Raw genomic sequence first — 23,172 nt, 5'->3', positions numbered from 1 at the left:
TCGGGAGAAGGCAATGGCACCCCACTCCAGTACCCTTGCCTGGAAAACCCCATGGACAGAGGAGCCTGGTGCGCTGCAGTCCATGGGGTCGCTAGGAGTCAGACACGACTGAGCGACTCTACTTTGACTTTTCACTTTCATGCATTGGAGAAGGAAATGGCAACCCACTCCAGTGTTCTTGCCTGGAGAATCCCAGGGACGGGGGAGCCTGGTGGGCTGCCGTCTATGGGGTCACACAGAGTTGGACACGACTGATGCGACTTAGCAGCAGTAGCAATGAAGCTGTTCATATCTCCGAGCTTTGAGCAGTGTTAGGATTTTGGATGGAGAAGGCAGTGGCACCCCGCTCCAGTACTCTTGCCTGGAAAATCCCATGGACGGAGGAGCCTGGTGGGCTCCGGTCCATGGGGTCGCTAAGAGTCGGGCACGACTGAGTGACTTCATTTTCACTTTTCACTTTCATGCATTGGAGAAAGAAATGGCAACCCACTCCAGTATTCTTGCCTGGAGAATCCCGGGGACAGAGGAGCCTGGTGGGCTGCCGTCTGTGGGGTTACACAGAGTCAGACACGACTGAAGTGACGCAGCAGCAGCAGCAGGATTTTGGAAGTTCTGTTTTTCATAAATGGCTCCACGTCTTTTAGTACTTTTTAATTGTATTAAGGTGAACCTTTGGAGTATAGGTTTCCATGGGCATAATGGAAATCACTGTGTCCCTTTACCCCAGGACTGGCTTGACTGCAAGTCAAAGTTTCGGGGCTATGACCTAACCCTATTAACGGTTTGAGGATCCTGAAGTCAGAAGAGGCCTGTCAGGGAAAGTTAAGAGGACCGATTCTTCTCTGCCTCCTTTGACCACCCTGCACTGTTTCCTTACTCAGAGGCTTTAAGGGAAACCTTTTGGGGCTCTCATGACAGTTAGCTTTATTTTGAGCGTTTAGAAAAGAGCTCTTTGCTTTGAATTCTCAAAATGCAGCATCCTGTCTCTAACTTCAAAAGAGGTCAATTAGTAGACAAATTTGTGTGAAAGCTAGATAAATAGGCTTCTCTTTTGCCAGTTTGAGGGAATGCTCAAACCAGTGAAGTAGTCACTGGATTAGAGACTCTAGAACAGTGATTCCTATCTTTTGAATCATGGATCCCTTTAAAAATCTTACAAAAATCACTGTTCTTTCTTCAGCAAAATTCCAGAGCACAAAAACTTATTTATGCTTTCAGAGAATTTATGGGGCTCCCTGAAACTTATCTCTGGATCCTGGCTTTAAAAACCTTGATTTAGAAGGACAGGGCTCTAAGCCATGGTATCTTTCTCCCTTACAGATTCAGAAACAGCTGAGGTTAAATTTCCAGGCTTGCAGTTTGTCCTTGAAACAAAGCTGAGGTTGTTCATGTTCTTTTCACCCCCCTCTTTGGGATGCTCCTCAGCTTCCTAAGAGACTCATTATCAATGCGTTGAGGGTTCAACTCAGGAACTTGTGTGCACTGAAACCAGCATTTCAGTAACTTTGGGGGGTTTTGTACCTTCTCAGCCCCATTGTCCTCAAATGAACTTTTGATACCCCAAGAGCTCTAGAGTTCATTCCATAGGAGTATTTAGAATAGGGGGCTCACATCTTTAGGCTGAGTATCAAAACTCAGTAAAATAATTTGCTCCACTGTGTATCTCAGAAGTAGGTTTGATTTCAGTGTAGTACTTTTCCGACTGTTTTCAGTACTGACTTGATATCCGAATCTTTTCATTTGATTTCTCTAGACCAAGTCTATTAAGGACAAGGACCATATCCCATAACATATGTATAGTATGAAGGGCTTTGCACCCTACAGTGTCAATAACTGTTCACTGAGTAAAATACCGTGAGATGATTGTCCCTTAGAGAAAGTGGGTTGAACTCTCTTGGTGACTTTGGCTTACTTTCCCCTTCAGCTGGCCAGTGTTGTTTTTCTTGAACCCCTCTAATGTGAATGATAATGCAGTACCAAGAACTGCAGGTAAGAAATTGATGGAAATTTCTGGCAGCTTAGTAATGCCAGAAATAGGTAAGAGAATCTTTGGAGCTAAGATGATGAGAACCACAAGCCAGTAGGCTAGAAGCGTAGAAGTGTCCTTAGACATAATGGGAAAGGTCATTTGAATTTCCCACCAAGTTCTGAACACTTAGCATTAGAAACACTGCCCAGAGAATACCAGTTGAAACTGGTATTCTGGTTTACTCTTGATTTAAGCTTACTCTTAGGGTCCTTGAGATTTGGGGGCCAATGATGAGTTGAACAGTTTCATTTTGGAGTCTGTGTTGGAATCCTAAAAGTAATAAACAACATCTCTGCCTGGCGGTGCTGAGGAAACTTGTGATTCTTCTCATTCTGCAATCCTGACTGCCCCTTCTGCACCAAAGGCTGAGCTCTGTGCTCAAAAGCTGTATGTGCCCTTGTTTTTGAAACACACCTTCTTCAAGTCACAGTCTTCAGGGAGCTGGGCCAGTGCTTGCCGTAATCAAGAACTTGGACTCTGGTTGGCACTGAAAAATCTGTGTAGGTTGTTTTTCTATAGTAGGTAACCCAGGCAGGATTCAGGGGAATGGAAGACCTCCAGAATTTTTCAGCTTTAAAAGTAGAAATCTGTGCTTTGTAGAGGTGGCAAATGTTCACTTGTTCCAGTAACTAATTCAGTTTCCTATGGGTGGCCAGGTGGTATCCAGCCTCCAATACAGTACTTGTTTCTAGTGTCCAGAGCACCGGACTTCTTTGCAAGCAAGACAAGAAGATTCCCAATGTTCAGCTCTTATGGAGAATAGCCCAGCTGGCTTGTCATACTGAACTAGATGAATTGTGAATGTTAATTATACTGATCAATACAGTGACCTTGGTAACAGGCTTGTGGCTGCTGTAGAATCTGTTTACTTCGGGTTTGTAACAGAAAAGAGACCAAGCTAGTTGGGAACATGGTGTTCTAAGTGTAAGTCCAAGCAGGATGCATACTGGACAGACTGACCCTATCACACCCCTTCCCTGGAATTTCCCAGAGGGAAGCATTACTCTGGTGATGGTTTCTGTTCTTTTTTGCCAGTTGAGAATGATCAAAGTTGGCAGAGGCTTGGTATTTAGTGTGGTGGGGTAAAGGGTGTTTACAAATCTTGAAGGTTAAAGAGAATACCCATGTTGAGGGGTACCTCCTTTCTCTACCTTGTTTGTAATTAGGAGTGGAGAATTGATGGGATTAATTTCAACCTTTACTTTCAGGAGAAGGAACCTCTTCTATTTGGAGAGTAGAGGGTTCAGAATTCTGCACATTCTTTTCTGACTCCACAGGGAGGGGATTAGCTGAGCCCTGGGCATGTTTGGAATGAGAATACCTTGCCAATTTTTACTGAATTTGGACCAACCCATTGTAAAAATAGTCTCTCTTCCTTAGACAGGCTCTTTGTCATGTTCTACTAAACCTCTGTGGATCCGTCTAATGGATTGTCCACAGCTGACAGATGGAGTTGGTATTAAAAGCAGATTTTCTACTTCCTTGGCCTTATTTTTTTCTGAAGAATACTGTCTAACTCATTTGTTCCCTGTGTTCCTTGAGTCACTTTATCAAGAGCCTGGTAAACTCCACGTGCCTGTGTTTGCTTTTCCAGATCCTGCTTAGATTGTCTCAGATCAGTCCTTCTTATGCAGTAAGAAGGAATAAAAGGTATCAGTCACCTAGGGAGTTTTTTTTTTTTCCCCAAAAAAATATTCATTACCTATTCATTACTGGAGCCTTACCTACTTAATCAGAATGGGGAGGGGGTGTGAAAGTAAGGGGCAAGTGGAGAAGGGATGGGATGTGGATTTTGGTACAGCTTCCTCAGTTAAACTTGAGAGATCCCAGACTTAGAACACTCTGTTAGAATTATCTAGCAAGGCTAGTCAAAATTTTGAAATCTGATATTTGGATGGTAATGCCGCTACCACCTATCTTGGATGACTTTGACCTTGAGGGAAATCTTGTGCCCCTTGTGAGAGGTCCTGAAAACAGCTTCTCCTTGCTCTTCTTTCCCAAGGTGTACAGAGTAAGCCATAACCAGAAATCATGCCACCCTGTCAGCTCAAGGTGGAGGACCTCCTGTGTCCCCAGACCTGTGCTGGCCACTTAGGGTACATTGGTGAACAAGACAAGCGTCCCTGTCCGTCCTGTGGCATTTACATTCTTCTGAGGTTATTACTTGGGTCACATGAGTCTGGTGTAGTGGTTCTAACAATTTGGAGTTTAGAGCCCTATCAGAGCTATGCTTATCTTCCAGAAAAATTACATATATGTAACAGTTTGCATATAAGGGGGAGTTGGCAGCCTGAAGCCCATCCATGGACCCCAGGCTAAAAACCTTGCCTGGAATTAAGAATGTCATGATTGGGATAAAGCAAGGCCAGGAGTTTGGGTGTTTGGACATTTTTTTCTCCTAACAAGACTGGGTTGTGATTTCTTCGTCTATATAGCCAAGGCAGTTTGCCAAGAACTCAAGGGTACCTCTAGAAATAGTATAAGGAATGGCTAGAACTCCAGGAAATCAATAGCATTTCTTTAGTCTGTGTTGTCTTTGAAATGCCAAGAATGATTTTGACTCTCCATCTGCATTCCTACCTCTGGCTTCTGGTTGGCTGAGCTTCTTGGACTCAATAGATTAAAAATCAGGTCAGAATATAAGATTTCCTTAACATGGTTATTGTGAATTCCTGGACTGAGGGTGATAGTAAAATTATATGAGAGGACATTTTCATGAAATTCTGGCTTCAAAACATAGAAAAATCACCATAGTTGATTGAGGGGCTGAGGCAATAGCCAAAGAGTAAAGATTGGAGAAAGATGGTAGAAGAAAAAGGAGGGCACTAAGCTGGTAAGCCAGGTAGCCAGGAGAGCAGCTTCCTCCTTAAGCCAAAGTGAATGGATTTGAGACTCAGACAAAAGATTATTCCTTTTTAGCCCTCAAGGGGCCTGTTGCTATTGTTTGATTATCAAATAGAACTCAGGATAAAAAAGGAAGGGCAGATAAGGTTTGGCTTTATTGATACAAATATTAACATGTCTATCCCTAGAAAAGTTGGTGTTTAACTTACATGAATGGCCAAAGGATTGCCCAGTGTTAGTACAATGTGTAACATACTACAGAAATGTGAATGAAATTTCATTTGGGCAATAGGAGAAAGAATTACATTAAAAAAAGACACAGCCAGATTTAGAGATTGAAGCACAATGCACTGCAGAACCCTGTGCCAGTGTAACCACAGGCCAAGACCTCTTTAAGGTGGTCTTTACAGGGATATTCTTGTTTCTAAGGGAAACTTTCCAGACCCACATTGAGGGATTGCTGAATAAGTGCTGTATTCAAGGCCCTTCAGGCCACACTTCTGTAAATTCGGAGAACAGAAGTCACAGTCCTTCCCAGAGGAGCCAGGAGACTCTAGATGGTTCCAGTTGTAACTGCTCTAGCATATGGAAAAAACAGATCTGCTGTGAAACCTTACAACCTGCTATTTAACATAAAAGACATCTCACTGTTTGCTTAATGATGCATTGAAGCCAAAGCTACCTAATCTAGTGGAATATAATCATACCACCAGTTATCTTTGTTTTCTATTTTTAAAGAAACCCTTTAAAATGATCAAAGGAGTTTCTGACCTCACTTCCTGCATCTGTTTAGATTTGTTTTGAGGTTCTATTCAGCTTACGAAGCTTTATAGTTAAAACCTGCTCTTCAGGTTTTGGAAAAATTCTATTCTTAAAAACCATATAGCCAACCATATAGCCAAGATATTTTAATTTATTCATTAAATGAGTACTTTAAATAATGTCTACCATGGCTATGAAACCAAGATCCAGTAATCACATATCGTGTCAAGTAAGTCCAGAATACTCAATAAAATTAATAACCTTACAGGAACTTTTTGTTAGTTGTAGAGTTAGAGAAGTGGTACCAGAAAATGGGAAGGCATCAATGACAAAATGTATTTTTATTTAAAATTTTTACTGGGAGGTCCCCAAACTTATTATAGCTCATTTTGAATTGGGAAAATGCAACCTCACTTGGTCTTTCAGACATGTTACAAAGTACAAGGTGAGTTGAAGTGGGTGTTTGAGTGGTATGCCACAGTTGAGAAAAGACCCTAGTAGAATGTTCTCAATTTTAGGACATGTGCTCTAACTACACTAAGTGCTGGTCTGTGAAAGAAACGTCCTCCCATCACTGTTCTACACAGGATAAATATTAACACTGATAAAATCCAAATTTTAAGTATATTCTCTTTTGCATGTTTCAAAGCATGATCATATCTTATGAAAATAGCCAGCAGGTTTCCAAAATGACACCCCAAAAATTATTATTCAGTTTTAACCATACCAAATTGAAAATCTCCTTGTGTAAATTAATAAATACAGGTGGAGTTTTAAAATCGCTTTTGATTGTGATGGTAAACTCTGAGGTCATTTCTTTCATCCTAGTAAAGTGTCATGATTGGGTCGCCTGTACATTCTCCTCCTCCCCACTCCATCCCCAAAAGACAGCTGGAAGTATGTATCGGAGTAGAGCTCTTTGCTTCCACAATGTTTGGGCTTAATTTGTCTCCTCACCCTTTCCAAGTCTAAGGAGTGGTATCTCTCAATGGCAATTCATAGGCAACTTTAAAATATTTTCTTTGCATTGTTTCACTTCTCCAAAATCAGTCTGGATTTTGGAACTGAAAGTTCTTTTCCCATCCCAAAGCTTACCATGTTCATCTGGTATTGTAAGTTCAGAAAGCAGTAGTGCAATAGTGGAGTGTTCTCTAAACTAACCCTTTGAAAATGAAGGGAAAGTTGCTGCTTCCCCTAGACTATTCCAAAAGAAGGATAATAGTACCATTTTTGGAGGGTTGTTTTTTTTTTTTTGGTGGGTTTTTTGGTTTGTTTGTTGCTTTTTACTCTGAGTTTTTGTTCTTGTTTTAATCTTAATGTTGGTAGCAGATTGCCTTGACCAAGGCACTTAACCACCATCTCTGTTGTTTTGTCATCTGTAAAGAGTAGATCCAACCGTCAAAGGATTCCAAAATGTTTCGAAAATACAGATCCTCTATAAGAAAAATTTTAGTCATATGCCACTAATTTTGAAAGTTAGTGAAAGTGAAAGTTAAGTCGCTCAGTCCTGTCCGACTCTTTGTGACCCTGTGGACTGTAGCCCACCAGGCTCCTCCGTCCATGGGATTCTCCAGGCAAGAATACTGGAGTGGGTTGCCATTTCCTTCTCCAGGGGATCTTCCCGACCCAGGGATCAAACCCAGGTCTCCCTCATTGCAGGCAGACACTTTAACCTCTGAGCCACCAGGGAAGCCCTAATTGTGAAGCAGGTGCTTAAACTAGAAAGGCATAGAAATCCTGGCATTCAGAACCTTGGTTTTCACAATACTATTAAATGTGAACTTCAAACTTCTAATCAGCTTTAAGTAAAAGTTCTAATTGAGTGCTCTCAGGTGGTTTTACTTGTTCTTTGTATGTCGAGATTTAAACAAAAATGGTGTGAAAAGACATTTAAATTAATATTATTCTAGCACTGTTACTGGTAAAATTCGCTGAATAACTTTTCCTATGCAAAAGTTGATTTTGACTATTCATTTACTATACAGCCCAAAGCAAGAGACCTTTATCCTTGTGCATCTGTCCGCTTTACTCATTAGAAAATGGCTAGTCAGGAAGTCATAGGTCAGGAAAACCCAGACTTTTGTTGTCTGGTATGGGAGGCAGAGAGTGGAGGGGGATTGTACTGTATTCATTCTGGAGCAACAGGTATCTCTCATGTTTCATTAACTCCAAAGAAGTTGCAGCCGACAGTTTCTTCAGCCAGCTTGTTTCTTATAGGCTATCTAAGGTCATGATTTTAAACTGAGATTTTTAACTAAAATTGAACATAAACACCTCAAGTTAGAAAGTCAAGAAGGATGGCAAATACTGCCTCTCTATAATTAAAAATACAATTATGTTTTTAATGTGACTGATTATCTTTGATAGATTCTTGTCCATGTGTTACTGTCTCTATTCTCCCTCTAGAAGCTTAAAATTATGTATTTTATTTTTAAGAGCTGGGAAACTGAAGCTTGTGCTGCTTATCTTTAAAGTGGTTTCACCTTGTCCATTGAACTTGAAAATATCCAGTCTAACTACTGAATGGATTCTGAAAGGTCCCATTGACCCACTCATCTTTGGAAACAATGCCTGTTACTACATAGTATTTAATGTTAGGTCTTTAAAGTCAGATTATGTTATTTAATATTGAGTTTTGATGGCTTTTTCCTTCCTTGATGGAAAGCAGTAGATGGTGACTAAAAAAAAGTCTCATTAACCCTTGTTGAGTATTAGTCTAGGGTTCTGGAAACTGATTCTTTTTAGACTCAGCTGCTACTTATTTGGAGTTACTTGTATTTCTTCTGCCATATCACAGGTGGGATTCACTCACTCAAATGAATATGTGAAGAGGATTTAAGTTTCTAAGATGCCATTGACTTTAAACTTTATTTAAGCTAGCCTTCCAAATCAAGGAAGGAAGAATTAATCTTGTTCCAACTTGATAGGCTAAGAAGTTACACAGATGACATTTATTCAATCTGTGTGGCTTTCCTTCCAAAATGCCACAGACTCCGTCTTCCTTTAGAGCTGTCCACTATTTACTTGCTTTCGGTGTTAACTTTTTTTTCTCATAGCGATTTGTTTGAAGAATACAGATTTACCTAATTTGTAAGCAGTTGACAAGTTTTCATCTTAAGAAATGTTCCAGTATACTTTGCAGTCAGGTTTGCCAGTTTAACATCTTGTCTGTGCGTGTGTGAGCTCAGTTGTGTCCAACTCTTTGCAACCCCGTGGACTGTAACCCACCAGGCTCCTCTGTCCCTGGGATTTTTCCCAACAAGAATACTTGTGTGAGTTGCCATTTCCTTCTCCAAGGATCTTCCCAACCCAAAGATTGAACCCACAACTCCTGCATCGCAGGCAGATTCTTTACCGCTTGAGCCATCAGGGAAGCCCCCTAACATCTTGTGCTGCTGCTGCTGCTAAGTCACTTCAGTTGTGTCCGACTCTGTGCGACCCCATAGACGGCAGCCCACCAGGCTCCCCCGTCCCTGGGATTCTCCAGGCAAGAACACTGGAGTGGGTTGCCATTTCCTTCTCCAATGTATGAAAGTGAAAAGTGAAAGTGAAGTCGCTCAGTCGTGTCCAACCTTCAGCAACCCTTTGTGAGCTTCCCTTAAAATCAATATTGGCACCAAAGAGCAAATTAAGGCTGATGACTTTTGATTACAACATTTAATATTTGTATATGTAACCAGACTTGGTCTTTCCCAGCATTCAAGAATTGTTGATTCTTGTACTCTATGAACCAATACAAATGATTTCCAAGTTAAAAAAAAAGGTGCAGAATATTTTAGCATGCTACCTTTTCAGAAAATGTAGGAAAAAAGAGAAGGAAAATAAGAATATAAATTCATATTTGCTTTCCCCACCTCAAAAATGAACATAAGTGTAAACCAGAAACTAATAGAGGAGAGTGGAACAGAGTTGGGGGGATAAGAATGGAAATGAGCCTTTCCTGAATATATCTTTAAAATTTGAGGTGTACTTCATATGTCAAAAATAAAATTAGAGAAGACAAAGGAAACCTTAAAATTGTGTATAAACAAACAAATGAACCTAACTACATATCTGGAAGATTACGCAGTCACCTAGAAAAAAAGTACTTTGCTTATGCAATACTCTTTGTGAAATATATTCCTTTCTTGTATGAAATATATCCTAAGGACAAAAAGAACTTCAAGGAAATATTGACACTTCACTGCAAAGATTATTGTTAATATTAGTCTTGTAATTTTGAAATTATTTTATGTAGGCTAAAGCAAATAAGTAAATATTTTATTGCTATTCGAAGTCAGGATTGTCACCAAAGAGAAAAGATATAAATAGGAAAATGAGAAGTTTAAAAATTGAGTGTTAAATTTGAAATAGAAGTACTGATATGAATTCATGAGTAAAACCAAAAGATTAATTTCTCTCTCTACTGCAAGAAGCTAGAAGCACTGACACCTCATAGCAATGGGCAGACCTTGTATCCAGATTTTAGTTTCTAAATACCTTTTCCCTCTGAAAGAAGTGAGGGCTCCTTGGAGAAATGACTTGATTCTAGATTGGAAGCAGAGAAAGAACAAGATGAGCCTGATATATCTTGTATGTCAGAAAGAGAGGAGTCATTTAAAGGCGATCATGTCAGAAGAAAAGTTAGCTTAAAGGAAGTTCCCGCTGGCCCAGTTTGGGACAACTGGAGCGTTCAGTGCACTCATGCAATTGAGTGTAACATAGATAAAAATACGGATGACAAGTTAAAAAAAAAAGAACTTTTCTTTGCAAAAGAATGCCAGCTAATGTATGTGGAAGGAATGACAGAAATCAGGGTTCTATAACCCCCCCTCCCCAATATAACTGACTCAGGCAAGGATTATGAACAGATGGTAAAGTCACTAGGGAACAGGACATTGCTGACAAGGATCACCGCACAAATTAACCTTTGCTTGCAAAGGAGAAAATATTCTTTTCAAAGACTGATGTTAATCACTCTAACCAAGCGTTCAAGTTAGTGTCCTTAATAGTGGAACAACCTGACTTTAGGTGCCTCCTGAAGTGCAAAGTAAAGTATATAATATCAACTATGGAATATTCTTGCCAAATTTAATCTCTCTCTAATCCAACTTCAAAGCTGAACTTTCAGTTCACAGGAGGGAAACAACCTGAAAAATTCAAAATATGGGAGATTCTATACTGCAACTGACCTGGACTCTGGAGGAAAATTATGGAGGGGGTGGTGGGGGGTGGGGGTAGGGCGGGGATGGAACTTGTTTAGATTAGCAGAGACCGAAAGAACCTAACAGCAAATATATTTTGTGAACCTTGATTCCATCCTGAGGTGGTAGAGCTGAGTTTACAACTATGCAGGATATACTTGAGAAAAATTAATTTGAATACAGATTGGATATTTGATGATATGGAACTGTTAATGTTCGTAAGTATTATAATGTTATAGTGGTTCCGCAGGAGAATAGCTTTGCTAGAAAGTATGCATGTGTGCATATAGAGAAAGAAATCTAATATGGAAAAGGGAAAGTTTCAGTCTAGATGGAGGGTATACAAATGTCCTTTATATTAAATTTTTTATGTTGAAAATGATTATAATAAAGATAGGCAAAGTGCAAGAGTGGTGATGGGGGGGTGCAGTGGTTGGAGTGGGGAGAAGTTTTGGTGTATCTCTAAAGACATGAGTATATTTCAGGAACCTAGATTTTTTCAGTCACCTATTACCCACCCCCCCAAAAATTAACCTGGAGTTAATGATAATTCAGTGTCAGGAGAAAAAGAATGACAGGCATGTTTTCATACAATATTGGTATTGATTGAAGACGAGAAACTAGGAACTGGCCAGGCAGATAGCTAAATACGCTTTGAAACATAGTCTGGATGCATGTTATGTTCTGTTGTAATTTGTGGTTTTCAGAAGATCGGGACACCTTTCCTCTTACTTGTTGCCATTTTTTAAACCTATTAGTTTTATCTCTACTTGGCAATCAGAGGCCAAGATCACTCATTTTCACTGGTGCACTTTTGGAGATAATATCAGTAGAAAGCCTATGAAATGCACAGTCTGGTATGAAGAGAGGGGGAGTAGCTTATAGGGTAAACCACTCTTTGGCAGAGTTTTTCAAGCTCTATGTTCCTTCCTTTCATTTGGAAAAGGAAGTGGCAACCCACTCTAGTATTCTTGCCTGGAAAACTCCATAGACAGAGGAGCCTGGCAGGCTACAGTCCATAGGGTTGCAGAGAGTCGGACATGAGTGGGCGACTTTCACTTCACTTACCATTTAAGTGACTCAACAGTGTGGGCCTTGCTTGGTGTTGCTCACCCCTTGCTCCCAGCAACGTTAAAGAAGGATCAGGTTGAGTTCCATTTTGAAAGGAGTGTTTCTTCTGACTGTAGAATTGGCTTCTGTGTGTGTGTGTGTGTGTGTGTGTGTGTGTGTTATCCTACTACTGTTGAGATACAGTGTTTGTTCTGACTGCAGAATTGGCTTCTGGCTGTGTGTGTGTGTTTTATATCCTATTACTGTTGAGACACAGAGCCAGGTGGAGTGGGGGAGGGAGATGTGTGCTGTAGTCAGCTTGCCTGCCCACCTCCCTATAGAAACTCAGGGCCCATCTGGGGGAACTGAGAACTTAAGAAACTTGAGACAGGGAAGGAGAAGAGTGAGCAGCCAAAACCTATCAAGTTTCAGAAGACTGGTTTCTGCACCAGGGAATGGAAGAAATGACTGGAGATGGCTCTTGATTTGACTGTGTGGCCTGAGATTGATTCCCTTGAGATGAGTTGTTTTCTGATATACCTGCAGGCTACAAGTTGAGAAAAGGATGTCCTTCATCTTTGGGAAATTTATTTTGCCATTATAATTGCAAGTCTCAAAGATGTTCAGATTTATATAGTCCTTGTACCAAGAAGCTAGTGTTTATTGATAACTATTTCTTTGGATTCATTTGAAATGGGAATCAGACTGATCAATGGTAAGTATTAAGAACAGGTCTTAGACCTTTTTATCCTGATAGCCATTCTCTCTTTTCCTCTGAGTGGGGAAAAAAAGGCAGATGAGAGTAAAGTCTGTAGAAGAAAGAATAAGTTAGCCAGAAGATGTGTGGGAAAAAAAGATTAGAAAAGATGTGGTTGGAATCCTGAAAGGTGTTCTAGCATACTGCTTAATAATTGCCTTTGTTAAAATTTCTAGCTTCTGATAGTCACTTTTTTGCTCAGTTGACAAGGGTTAGCTAAGAGATGTGCTGCTAAGTCACTTCAGTGCTGACCATAATTTCTAAACAGAAAAGATTGCACAGATAATATGCTGGGGACAGTGGGACATCATGTAAATTTGAGAACACCTGAGAAAACCAGTAGTGTACCAGAAAAGATAATTGGCCCTTCAAATAATCCTCAGCAGTAAGGAAGACTGAACCCTCTATTCACTTCAAGCTATGCTTTCTTAATGATGTGTTTTCCTAATAATTGCTATTTACCTTTGAGCCTAGTTCTTCACCCTTAGGAGGAAACCTTTCTGAGGAAATTAAAAACTATTAGATAGGCATGTGAAATAACATCTTAATAATAAGTTGTCTAGCCTAACCTCTGGTTTTTGGAGGCCTCAGTTAAACAATATCCAGATTAGGCTGTGAAGACTACAGTATCTAGCATGTTCCTAAAGAAACAGTGAAATTCCATGACAAAGCCATTTGTCATATGGCTTTGGGTTGTTATACTGTGGATCAGAACACATCTACAGATTGTAAGGGACCATATTTCCTTTCATAGCTCTTTCCTATAATAGCACCGACAACTTAGTTGGTGCCTCCTAGATGTGTTGACTAAATGAATGTAATACTCTGAGTGTTACCCTGATCACTGTCCATTGGCCATAGTATCATAGCAGAATTCTTGTGGCTGTTAATTCTGATTTAGGAGCTAGAAAGCAAAATTGGGTGGGACCTGGGAAGGAAGTGTGACTAAGCTATTTAAATATCTGAGTAGATAGACCATGTGTTTGTGGAAGTAAACTCAGCTTCTGATGGTAAAAACAGTATCAATTAGGATCAACTAAGGAATAGTATCAGAGAAGGCAATGGCACCCACTCCAGTACTCTTGCCTGGGAAATCCCATGGACAGAGGGGCCTGGTGGGCTGCAGTCCATGGGGTCGCTGAGGGTCGGACACGACTGAGTGACTTCACTTTGACTTTTCACTTTCATGCATTGGAGAAGGAAATGGCAACCCACTCCAGTGTTCTTGCCTGGAGAATTCCAGGGCTGGGGGAGCCTGGTGGGCTGCCGTCTCTGGGGTTGCACAGAGTCGGACACGACTGAAGCGACTTAGCAGCAGCAACAAGGAATAGTATACAACTGTTTTTCTTCTCTGGAGTTGTTTTCAATTGCCTGTGATTCCTTTTTCTTGCTAAGTTCTGTAGAGCAACTCTTAGTTCACTGTCACCAGACTTACCACGAGATGGTGGTATACCATACCCCAATTTGTATCTTCAGTAGAACTTTTCTTTACCATTCTCAGTATCACATAGATAAGAGTCATCTTTTAAAAAGTGCTCTAAGATAGTTAGCATGTAAAATTGGCCTGACATTTAATTGAGTTTTTAAGGCACAGCAAGTAGACTTCCATATTTGAATGTCCTATTTGGAGAATGGGTCAGTCTGATATTTTAACCTTTCTCAGATGTGATTGATATTAGTTCAGGAATAGAGCACTGGTGGGAATTCTCTGGTGGTCCATTGGTTAGGACTTGGTGCTTTCACTGCGGTGAATCCAGATTCAGTTCCTGGTCAGGGAACCCGGATCCTACAAGCCATGTGGCATAGCCAAAAATAAACCAAAAAAAAAAAAGGGACATTAGTATGTTTGTTGTGTATTTGCTGTTTATGGAGGTGAGTATCAAAACACAGAATAGTTCTTTAGCATAGGACTTTTTGGTTTTCAGATCCACTTTAGATTTCAACCTATCTTCTTTCCCCTCCCTTCCATCCCCATCCTATGTCATATTTAGACCTGGCAGTCTTTACAGATCTAGATTTGAAGAAATATGAAAGCATACCAGTAAAAACTTAATAATGGTTAGAAGAAATCATAATAAATAGGAAGTAATGTAAACATAACAACTTTGTAGTCATTCTCTGTGTTTTGTTTTCACCTAAATGACCATGTTTAGCTTAAATGGAGTGAGTCCAACCCAGTTAGAAGGCTATTATTGAGATCTGATTTCACTAGAGAGAAAACTTGTGATATCTATAAATTGCTTTTGGCAGCACTGTCTTTATTTACAATGTGAAGGTGAATAACACTCCAGGTGGTACTTCACCACAGAGAAGACAGAGCTTCTTGCTGTGAAGACAGCCAGTGGAGCTTGCAGGCCTGGTGGAATCTGGCAAAGAAGCTGCATTTCACAACAGCAACTGTTGATACAGGTTCTCTTCTGCAAGTTACTCAGGGTCGAAGAGAAGACAAGGTTATCGTACATCTGTGTGTATCTGAATCGTCTTATTTGTAAGCACTGAGATTATCAAAATGCTGCAAGAATAGACAGTAACCCATTCATGTCACAGCCTGGGTTAACTTTTTACCCACTTGAAATATGGACCATATTCATTATTTGAGAGTTGAGGTACTGCAGTGATTAGTAAGCCACGTGCAACAGTCTCCTATTTTTAGATGGGAAAGATTTTGCTAAGCTTTAGGCTACTGATGAGCTGTATTAATACAAGGTGGGATTATGACTGTTAGTTCCTAGGTTGCCAAAGAAATACATTTCTATCTTGACACAGCAGGCTTTCTCTCTGTTTTCTGTTTTTAAAACTGAAAAGGTTACTGCAGTTCCCTCCCCCACCCTTCCACCCCCAGGTAGGTGGTATCTGAGAATATATCCAGAACCTTTGGAACTAAAAAGAGGAACAGGGCGGGGAATTGTAACAGCCATTACAGGAAAGCGGCTTCCAAACAGGCTGCCCGTATCAGGAGCAGGGAAGCTGTTGGAGAAGGAGCTGCCTCTGCGCAGCATTGAATGGTGTTGATAGTCTCTTGACTGTGTTTTTTTTCTGCCACCAAAATAACTGCCTATTGGGTTGAAAGTCATCACCTTGGTCCTGGATTAATCCCTTCAGTAAAACTAGTTTTGTTGACTGCAGAAGTCATGTGAACACGCAGTGGGAAATCCTATTTAGAAGGGCAGATGCTGACTAGTGGCCACTTCAGTAAGTGGGTTTGTTTGGGTTTGGAAAGGCAGTTGTGTTTTTGACATTTAAGCTATTTAAAGTTTTAGCACCTAAACTTAAAAAGCTGTTTCTTCAGATGCTTAAAGGTGTTTGTTAATTAAGTTCAGGTGTAGTATATGTAGTTTTGCTTGAATCTTTAGTATTTAATTTTGAAATTTGATTGGTTTGATCTTATATAAGAAAGAAATTTGAAAGCCTCACTCATCCCACAGATAATTATTGAATGCTTTCTATGTGCAAGACCTTGGGCTAGGTGCCAAGAATATAGCTCTCTTTCCCTTCCACGCCTTTAGGATCTGTCCTTATACTTAAAAAAAAAAGTTTGTGGACTCTGCCTCCTCTCTATTGCACAAAATAACCTAAAGAAAAACCACAAAATTGAATACCTATGACATCAGTATTATTGTTCAGTTGCTCAGTCGTGTCCAACTCTTTGCAACGCCATGGACTGCAGCACACCAGTCTTCCCTCTTCTTCACCATCTCCCAGAGCTTACTCAAACTCATGTCCGCTGAGTTGGTGATGCCATCCAGCCATCTCATCCTCTGTCGTCCCCTTCTCCTGCCTTCAATCTTTTCCAGCATCAAGGTCTTTTCCAATGAGTTGGCTCTCACATCAGGTGGCCAAAGTATTGGAGCTTCAGCTTCAGCATTAGTCCTTTTAATGAATATTGAGGATTGATTTCCTTTAGGATTGACTGATTTGATCTCCTTGCAGTCCAAAGGATTCTGAAAAGTCTTCTTCAACACCACAGTTCAAAAGCATCAGTTCTTTGACACTCAGCCTTCTTTATGGCCCAACTCTCACATCCATACATGACTACTGGAAAAACCATAGCTTTGACTATACAGACCTTTGTTGGCAAAGTAACGTCAGCATGGTTTTTCCAGTAGCCATGTATGGATGTGAGAGTTCGACCGTAAAGAAAGCTGAACACCAAAGACATCAGTATTCTCTGCTTTGATTCTTGACATAAAAACACAAATCTTGATTCTCTTGATTCCCTCTTCCTTACTTTTTCCTCCTAATTCAGTAATCGCCTTGTTCACGTTTAGCTGCACATTTAAGCCTGACTCTTATACTACCACCAGCTGCTGCCCTAGCTGGAGGGTACATGAGACAGGGGGAATCTTTAGCAGAGGTAAATAATGGACAGTTTACTAATGCTGGCTTCAAAATGCCTATAACCAGGCTGCCAGCATTATGGAGAGAAGATTTTCATCTGTAATCGGTTACATTTCCAGTAATAGGTTACATTTCCAGTTGTTTGCTGAAAACAGCTTAATGAATTCTCCGTGGGAACCTTTTCAGATTTAGTCAGATTGTGAGGAGAAGCTTGATTCAAGTTCTCAAACTTGAATTGTTTCTCAATTCAGAATCTCAAGTTCTGTTTTTCAGCTGAGGTTGAGGTTTATTTTACATTTCAAAGAAAGGGTTTATCAGTTTAAACAGGAATTCAGGAAGGTCTAAAACACTTAATAGAGTGTTTTCCTACACTTTAGAAACACTCATGAATTTATCTATAAATAATTTTAATTGTAAGCTGTTTGCCATTTATTAAAGCCAGTTGTTCCAAGTATCCTTTCCACAGTTATATTGTTCTGCTTTATTTCATTTAAGAAAGGTTTAAACCTAGAGTTTACCAAGTTATTATTTTCTCCTTCCTTCAAATTAGTTGGAATTTATTATGGTGTGTGTTTTTAAATTTTTATTAGGATATTCTAGTATTTTACTGGATATAGCAGGCTCTGGTGTTATTCCATTGCCTTTGTAAAGGATAGGTGTATGACTGGACTCTGGCTATTGGCACCTCCATGCCCATCACCATTTAAGGCATCTCTTCATAATCTTTTCAAGTAACAAAACCATTGCTAACTTCAGGATAAGATATGCTACAAGAGAATATTCTGAAATAAAAAACAAGAAGAAGCCCTAAGAGATTATGCCTGCTTTTTGATAGAGTTGTGAACAAGGGGGTAAAGAGTTTAATGTGTCAGGGTTGTAAGAGGAAAGAAAACTTTATGGAATATGAGAAAGAAGACCTGTAAAATTAAACAAATGCTGAACGAAGTTGGATCTTAAGCTTTCTCTCTCTGCTCCCCTTCTTCCCCCCCCCACCAATTCTGCTGAAACTTTTGAGAAGAGATAGTAATTGGCATTTTGGGAGGAGTCAAAGAATAGCTTCTGCCATCCGCATTTCTGGTGGAAGAATTGCTGATTTAGTAGGAGCCACATGATAACATTAGGGCTTCCTTGATAGCTCAGTTGGTAAAGAATCGGCCTGCAATGCAGGAGACCCTGGTTCGATTCCTGAGTCGGGAAGATCCACTGGAGAAGGGAGAGGCTACCCACTCCAATATTCTTGGGCTTCCCATGTGGCTCAGCTGGTAAAGAATCCACCAGCAGTGTGGGAGACCCGGGTTCAATCCTTCAGTTGGGAAGATCCCCTGGAGAAGGGAAAGGCTACCCACTCCAGTATTCTGGCCTGGAGAATTCCATGGACTGTAGTCCATGGGGTCGCAGAGTTGGACACTACTGAGCCACTTTCACTTTCACATGGTAACATTAACTTTAAGGGAGACATTGTATGGCCTTTAAAAATGAAACATTTCATAGAATCCTTGTTTTAAGTTTCAACTTTTCATCTTCCTCTTACAGCAAATTCAGTTTGCTGATGACATGCAGGAGTTCACCAAATTCCCCACCAAGACTGGCCGACGATCTTTGTCTCGCTCTATCTCTCAGTCCTCCACTGACAGCTACAGTTCAGGTAGGTGTGAACTCCTTGTTCTCTCTGATCTCTCTTCCCTGTTCCAGAGCCTTGAGCTAGTGCTCTACCCAGTTCTCTTCACGTATCTAGGATCTGAAAATGCCTCATGTCAGGACTGCCCATCTTTGTGCTAAAAGCTGATAACTAGCGGGTGGCAATGGGAATGTTCCCAGCCAGGCTTGTAGCTGGAGAAGCTTTTGTCGTCTTGAGACTTTCCTCCCCTGATGATTTCTGATTGTGGTTTGTGGCCAGTGCGTGGTTGATAGTACTGGGCCAGTTCCCATTCCCACGTTTACTGCCCACATCGAGAAGGGAGAGAATCATTTTGGCTGACAGAACTGGCCTTGAAAAAGAGGTATACTTTGGAAGCATAATTTCTGATTTCTTTGTTTAAGATATACCCTGCCACCTATTTTTTTTCTTGCCTTTTAACTGCATGAATCATCACAAAAAATTGGTATTTCACTCTTTTTAGTTACTAGGCTACCCTTGATGTTGAAGTATCCTCCCCTGTTAATCTCTGGAGTGGGAAAGAGTCCAATTTACATGGCTCCAGCTGTTTCTTTTTAGTTTTCCTCTCCTATCTTAACCTTATATAATCTTTTTTTTTTTTTTGCTTTGAATTGTGCTGTTCTCAACTTTAGAGGAGAGTATCAGAAAATTACCATGGAAAAGGATATACAATCTTAGTTTGAGTACTGGAGGAAATGGGGCATATAATCCAACCCCCTCAATGTTCAACTTGAGGAAACATTGTTAAAAGATTAAAAGGCTTGCTTGCCCAAGGTCATAGATTGCTGTAAATGTCAGCAAAGAAATTTGTACCAAAAGCCGTTTCTTCTCTTTTGCCAGAATCTTGTTTGCATTGTATTATTAACTTAAGGACTGGGCTTGAGGTACAAGGACTTTTAAAAAATAAACAAACAGTTTTTGGAAACTTCTCCTCTGCCCTGTGCCACTACGCTGTGTCCCCCCCATGGACAGGATACGCAGACAAGTACGAATGGCAGTGTATGCACATGGTCTAGTTCGAAGAGAAGGGAACGTGCACACTCACTGTGGGCCTGTGTGCAAGGAAAGTTCCAGATATAACGGCTGTCATAAATGAAAAAGTGTCCTGGAGTGAGATAGATACAAAAAGTGATAGGTGACAAGCAGGCTAGTTATAGCTAAGAAAGAAAAAATTTTGAAAGATTGAGTTATAAGAGAAAGAAAATTGAGATGAGTGACAAAAGCTTTAAGGAAGTTTTAAAGATCTTGATGGCCATGTTTTATGGGGACCTAGTAGAGCATTTTAAAAAGCTTAGTGAGAGAGTTAGATTGTGCTAGTGGGTAGATAACCTTTAGTACTATTTGTGCTGGCTGGACAGAGGAGGATGTGTATGTAGCACTCTGAGAGACCTGGTATACTGGGTCTGTGATGAGGAAAATGGAAAAGGAGTGATTTGAAAGGTAAAGAGTGACTGTTCTATGTCCTCCTGCATGTCTATCTGAAAGGACTTCTTTAGTGTTTTGTGAGGCTGCTTATATAAAGTTGAATGTCTTGAGTAGTCTCAGGGCTGGCAATAGAACCGGAGCTGCTTATCTTTTGTGTCATTTCTCTGTTCCTCGGTGCAACCTAGTGTAAAATCTCTAAAAGATTTTATAATAAAAGATTATCTTATTGTTTGTATCCTTTTGCATTAATGGGTCTCAGAGTTTGGTCCTCTAAACAGCGATATCAGCAGCACCTGTTTGAAATGTTAATTCCTGGGTGCCACCTGAGACCTACCGAATGGGAATTTCTGGCAGTGGGACCTAGCCTTCTGTGTTTCGGTGAACCTTCCATGTGATTCTGGTATATGCTTTAGATATTTTGAGAACTGGTGATCTATGGAAATAGCATTCCTTATATGCCCTAAATTACTCTGCCATTTTCGCCATGTCTGGTTCCAGTCCCAGTTGGGACCAAGCACCTCATGAGCTGGTGCATATTTTGGGATCAGTAGCTCCTTATCACAGGCATTGATGGCAGAATTATCAGGATGGGTAAAAGAGCCACAACACTGAAGGATCTACAGGAGTTTCATTCATACCATTTCTTAGACCTGAAGTAGAATGGAGAGTGATGTAAAAGGTAGAACAGAGAGTGATGTTAAAGGTGGCTCCAATTAAGAGCATTTGCTTAACTTAAATGAGAGTCCTTTGGGGACTGCACCCTGTGGAGTTGGGGCCATTGAGGTTTTTCTTTCCTCATTTCTTTCTTTCCTGGCTTTAGCTGCATCCTACACAGATAGCTCTGATGATGAGGTTTCCCCCCGAGAAAAGCAGCAAACCAACTCCAAGGGCAGCAGCAATTTCTGTGTGAAGAACATCAAGCAGGCAGAATTTGGACGCCGGGAGATTGAGATTGCAGAGCAAGGTAAAGAAAGGGAGTGGGTTGGGGACCAGAAGCAACCCACTTGCTGGTCATCAGGATGCACAAACAATTTAAGGCTTGAAAGCTAACGAAAGTCTCCTGGGAAACTCCAATATCCTGGACATAAACAGCTCTCTCTGCATGGAGCTGTTTATGTAACAGCTCTCTCTGTATGGAGCTTGAGCCTCAGGATTCTTGTTCTTGTTCTCTCTGCTGCTTCCTGTTCTCAGCATGTGGTAATTACACAGAGTAGTTTCTCTTTTCCTCCCCCATGACACCATATTCAGAGATCTGCTTGCAGAGTCAGCAAGTCCTGGATCAGTACCTAGTGGTTAGTTCTGCGGGATCCTTCCATCGCTGCCAATCTCAGAGACCCAGATTTCTCAGAAGTAGCAAATGTTGGGAGGGTTTTCAGCTAAGGATGTGGTGACCTAGGGTCTCTTTTGATCTTTGATCCTGAGCACCCTCTGCTGGATCAAGAGTAAAAATAATTTGACCATCAGTTAAATCTTGGTTTCTCTACCCAGCCCCACTCAAAATAAGGTCTCTTTACTTTTGTTGCTTTCACACTGGAAACATGTTCTATACTGGGCGGGAGTACAGAACTCAGAAAAACTGACAGAATAGGATTAGACAGCATAGAAAAACAGAAGCAAGTGGCGTCTGCTGATGCAAAGTCTTTCTTCCAGGTCTGATGATTTTACTCTGTAGGAATCCATTAGCCAGTGACATAACTATTCCTTCTTCTCCCAAAGGAAGGATGACACTCACCTTCCACTTTTGAGAATTTGACTACATATAAGCCCTCTACAGGCTTCCCTGGTGCCTCAGATGGTGAAGAATCTGCCTGCAATGCAGTATACCTGGGTTTGATCCCTGGGTTGGGAAGATCCCCTGGGGAAGGGAATGGCTATCCACTCTAGTATTCTTGCCTGTGAAATCCCATGGACAGAAGAGTATAACGGGCTACAGTCCATGGGGTCACAAAGAGTCAGACACAACTGAGTGACTAACACTTTCACTTTTCACTTTCAAGCCCTCTACATATAAGGCTGAAACAGTAGAGGAAGAGAGAAATTCCAGGTGGTTAGATGACAACTCCCTGCCTCCTCTTGTTCTGCAGTTGAAGCTGCTGGACATCAAATAAATATGCTTAGAGGGAATTCCCTGGTGGTTCAGTGGTTAGGACTCTGTGCTCTTACTGACAAGGGCCCAGGTTCAGTCCCTGATTGGGAACTAAAGTTCCACAAACTGTGTGGCAAGGCCAAAAAAAAAAAAAATAGTTTTTCTCCCTTACCTCACCATATCTCTGCCCTAGATGTTGCTGGGGCAGAAATTAATGATCTCACTAGTGCAGACCTAGCTCAAATCCTCTGTTCTTTCACAGACATGTCTGCTCTGATTTCACTCAGGAAACGTGCTCAGGGGGAGAAGCCCTTGGCTGGTGCTAAAATAGTGGGCTGTACACACATCACAGCCCAGACAGCGGTGAGTTTGATGGGAGAAAATGATGGACTTCTGGTGGTGGGTTGAGGAGGGGCGTGGTGATTTTTTTTGTTTGCTTTTCCTTCCCTACCTAACCTCCAAATGCTGACTACCAACTGAACCTTCCAGTTACACTATAATGGGGTTTTCTACTTTGATTGTATAGCTTACTTTTAACAAACCTGCCTTAGGGAGATCTAGAGTTGCAAAATATGATAGCTATAAATATGTTATTCAGATTACCTATTTTGGGTAAAGGTAGATTCCAGTTTATTAAGTAGGGGATTACACCCTTTTGTTACTTCCCAGTGTTGCACCTGTTGCCACTGAGTTCCTAGGTGGTATTCTCTTAATCAGCACTCCTGTCTGGGCCTCATCTTTCTCACTGTGTCTCTTTACACATCTATGTAGGTGTTGATTGAGACACTCTGTGCCCTGGGGGCACAGTGCCGTTGGTCTGCCTGCAACATCTACTCCACTCAGAATGAGGTGGCTGCAGCACTGGCTGAGGCCGGTAAGTTCAGCTGTTTTTCACTGACTTTACCTCAAAGTAAATATCCAAACATAATTTTTACATACCAGTATTATCTTTACTGTCATGTATGTCTAGGAGCTATAAAATGTAGAGGATAATAAAAAATGTCAAAAGGAAGGAAATGGACAGTGAAGATCCAGATCCAT

General features: G+C 40.8%; 1 protein-coding gene across 2 annotated transcripts in view; it reads left to right on the top strand.

Moving 5' to 3' along the window:
• AHCYL1 (adenosylhomocysteinase like 1) overlaps positions 1 to 23,172 on the top strand; it is a 40,993-nt gene that overhangs the window by 7,198 nt on the left and 10,623 nt on the right. For both annotated transcript variants that reach the window (XM_005891289.3, XM_005891290.2), the window contains exons 2-5: positions 18,497 to 18,608; positions 20,866 to 21,009; positions 22,394 to 22,494; positions 22,903 to 23,005. In XM_005891289.3, the coding sequence (XP_005891351.2) occupies positions 18,497 to 18,608; positions 20,866 to 21,009; positions 22,394 to 22,494; positions 22,903 to 23,005 (460 nt within the window). The remainder of the gene's footprint in view (positions 1 to 18,496; positions 18,609 to 20,865; positions 21,010 to 22,393; positions 22,495 to 22,902; positions 23,006 to 23,172) is intronic.

Source organism: Bos mutus, chromosome 3 (genome assembly GCF_027580195.1).
Source record: "Bos mutus isolate GX-2022 chromosome 3, NWIPB_WYAK_1.1, whole genome shotgun sequence".
In the NCBI taxonomy this organism is placed as follows: Eukaryota; Metazoa; Chordata; class Mammalia; order Artiodactyla; family Bovidae; genus Bos; species Bos mutus.
Note: the sequence above shows the minus strand (reverse complement) of the source record. Positions and strands in the feature narration are given on the sequence as shown.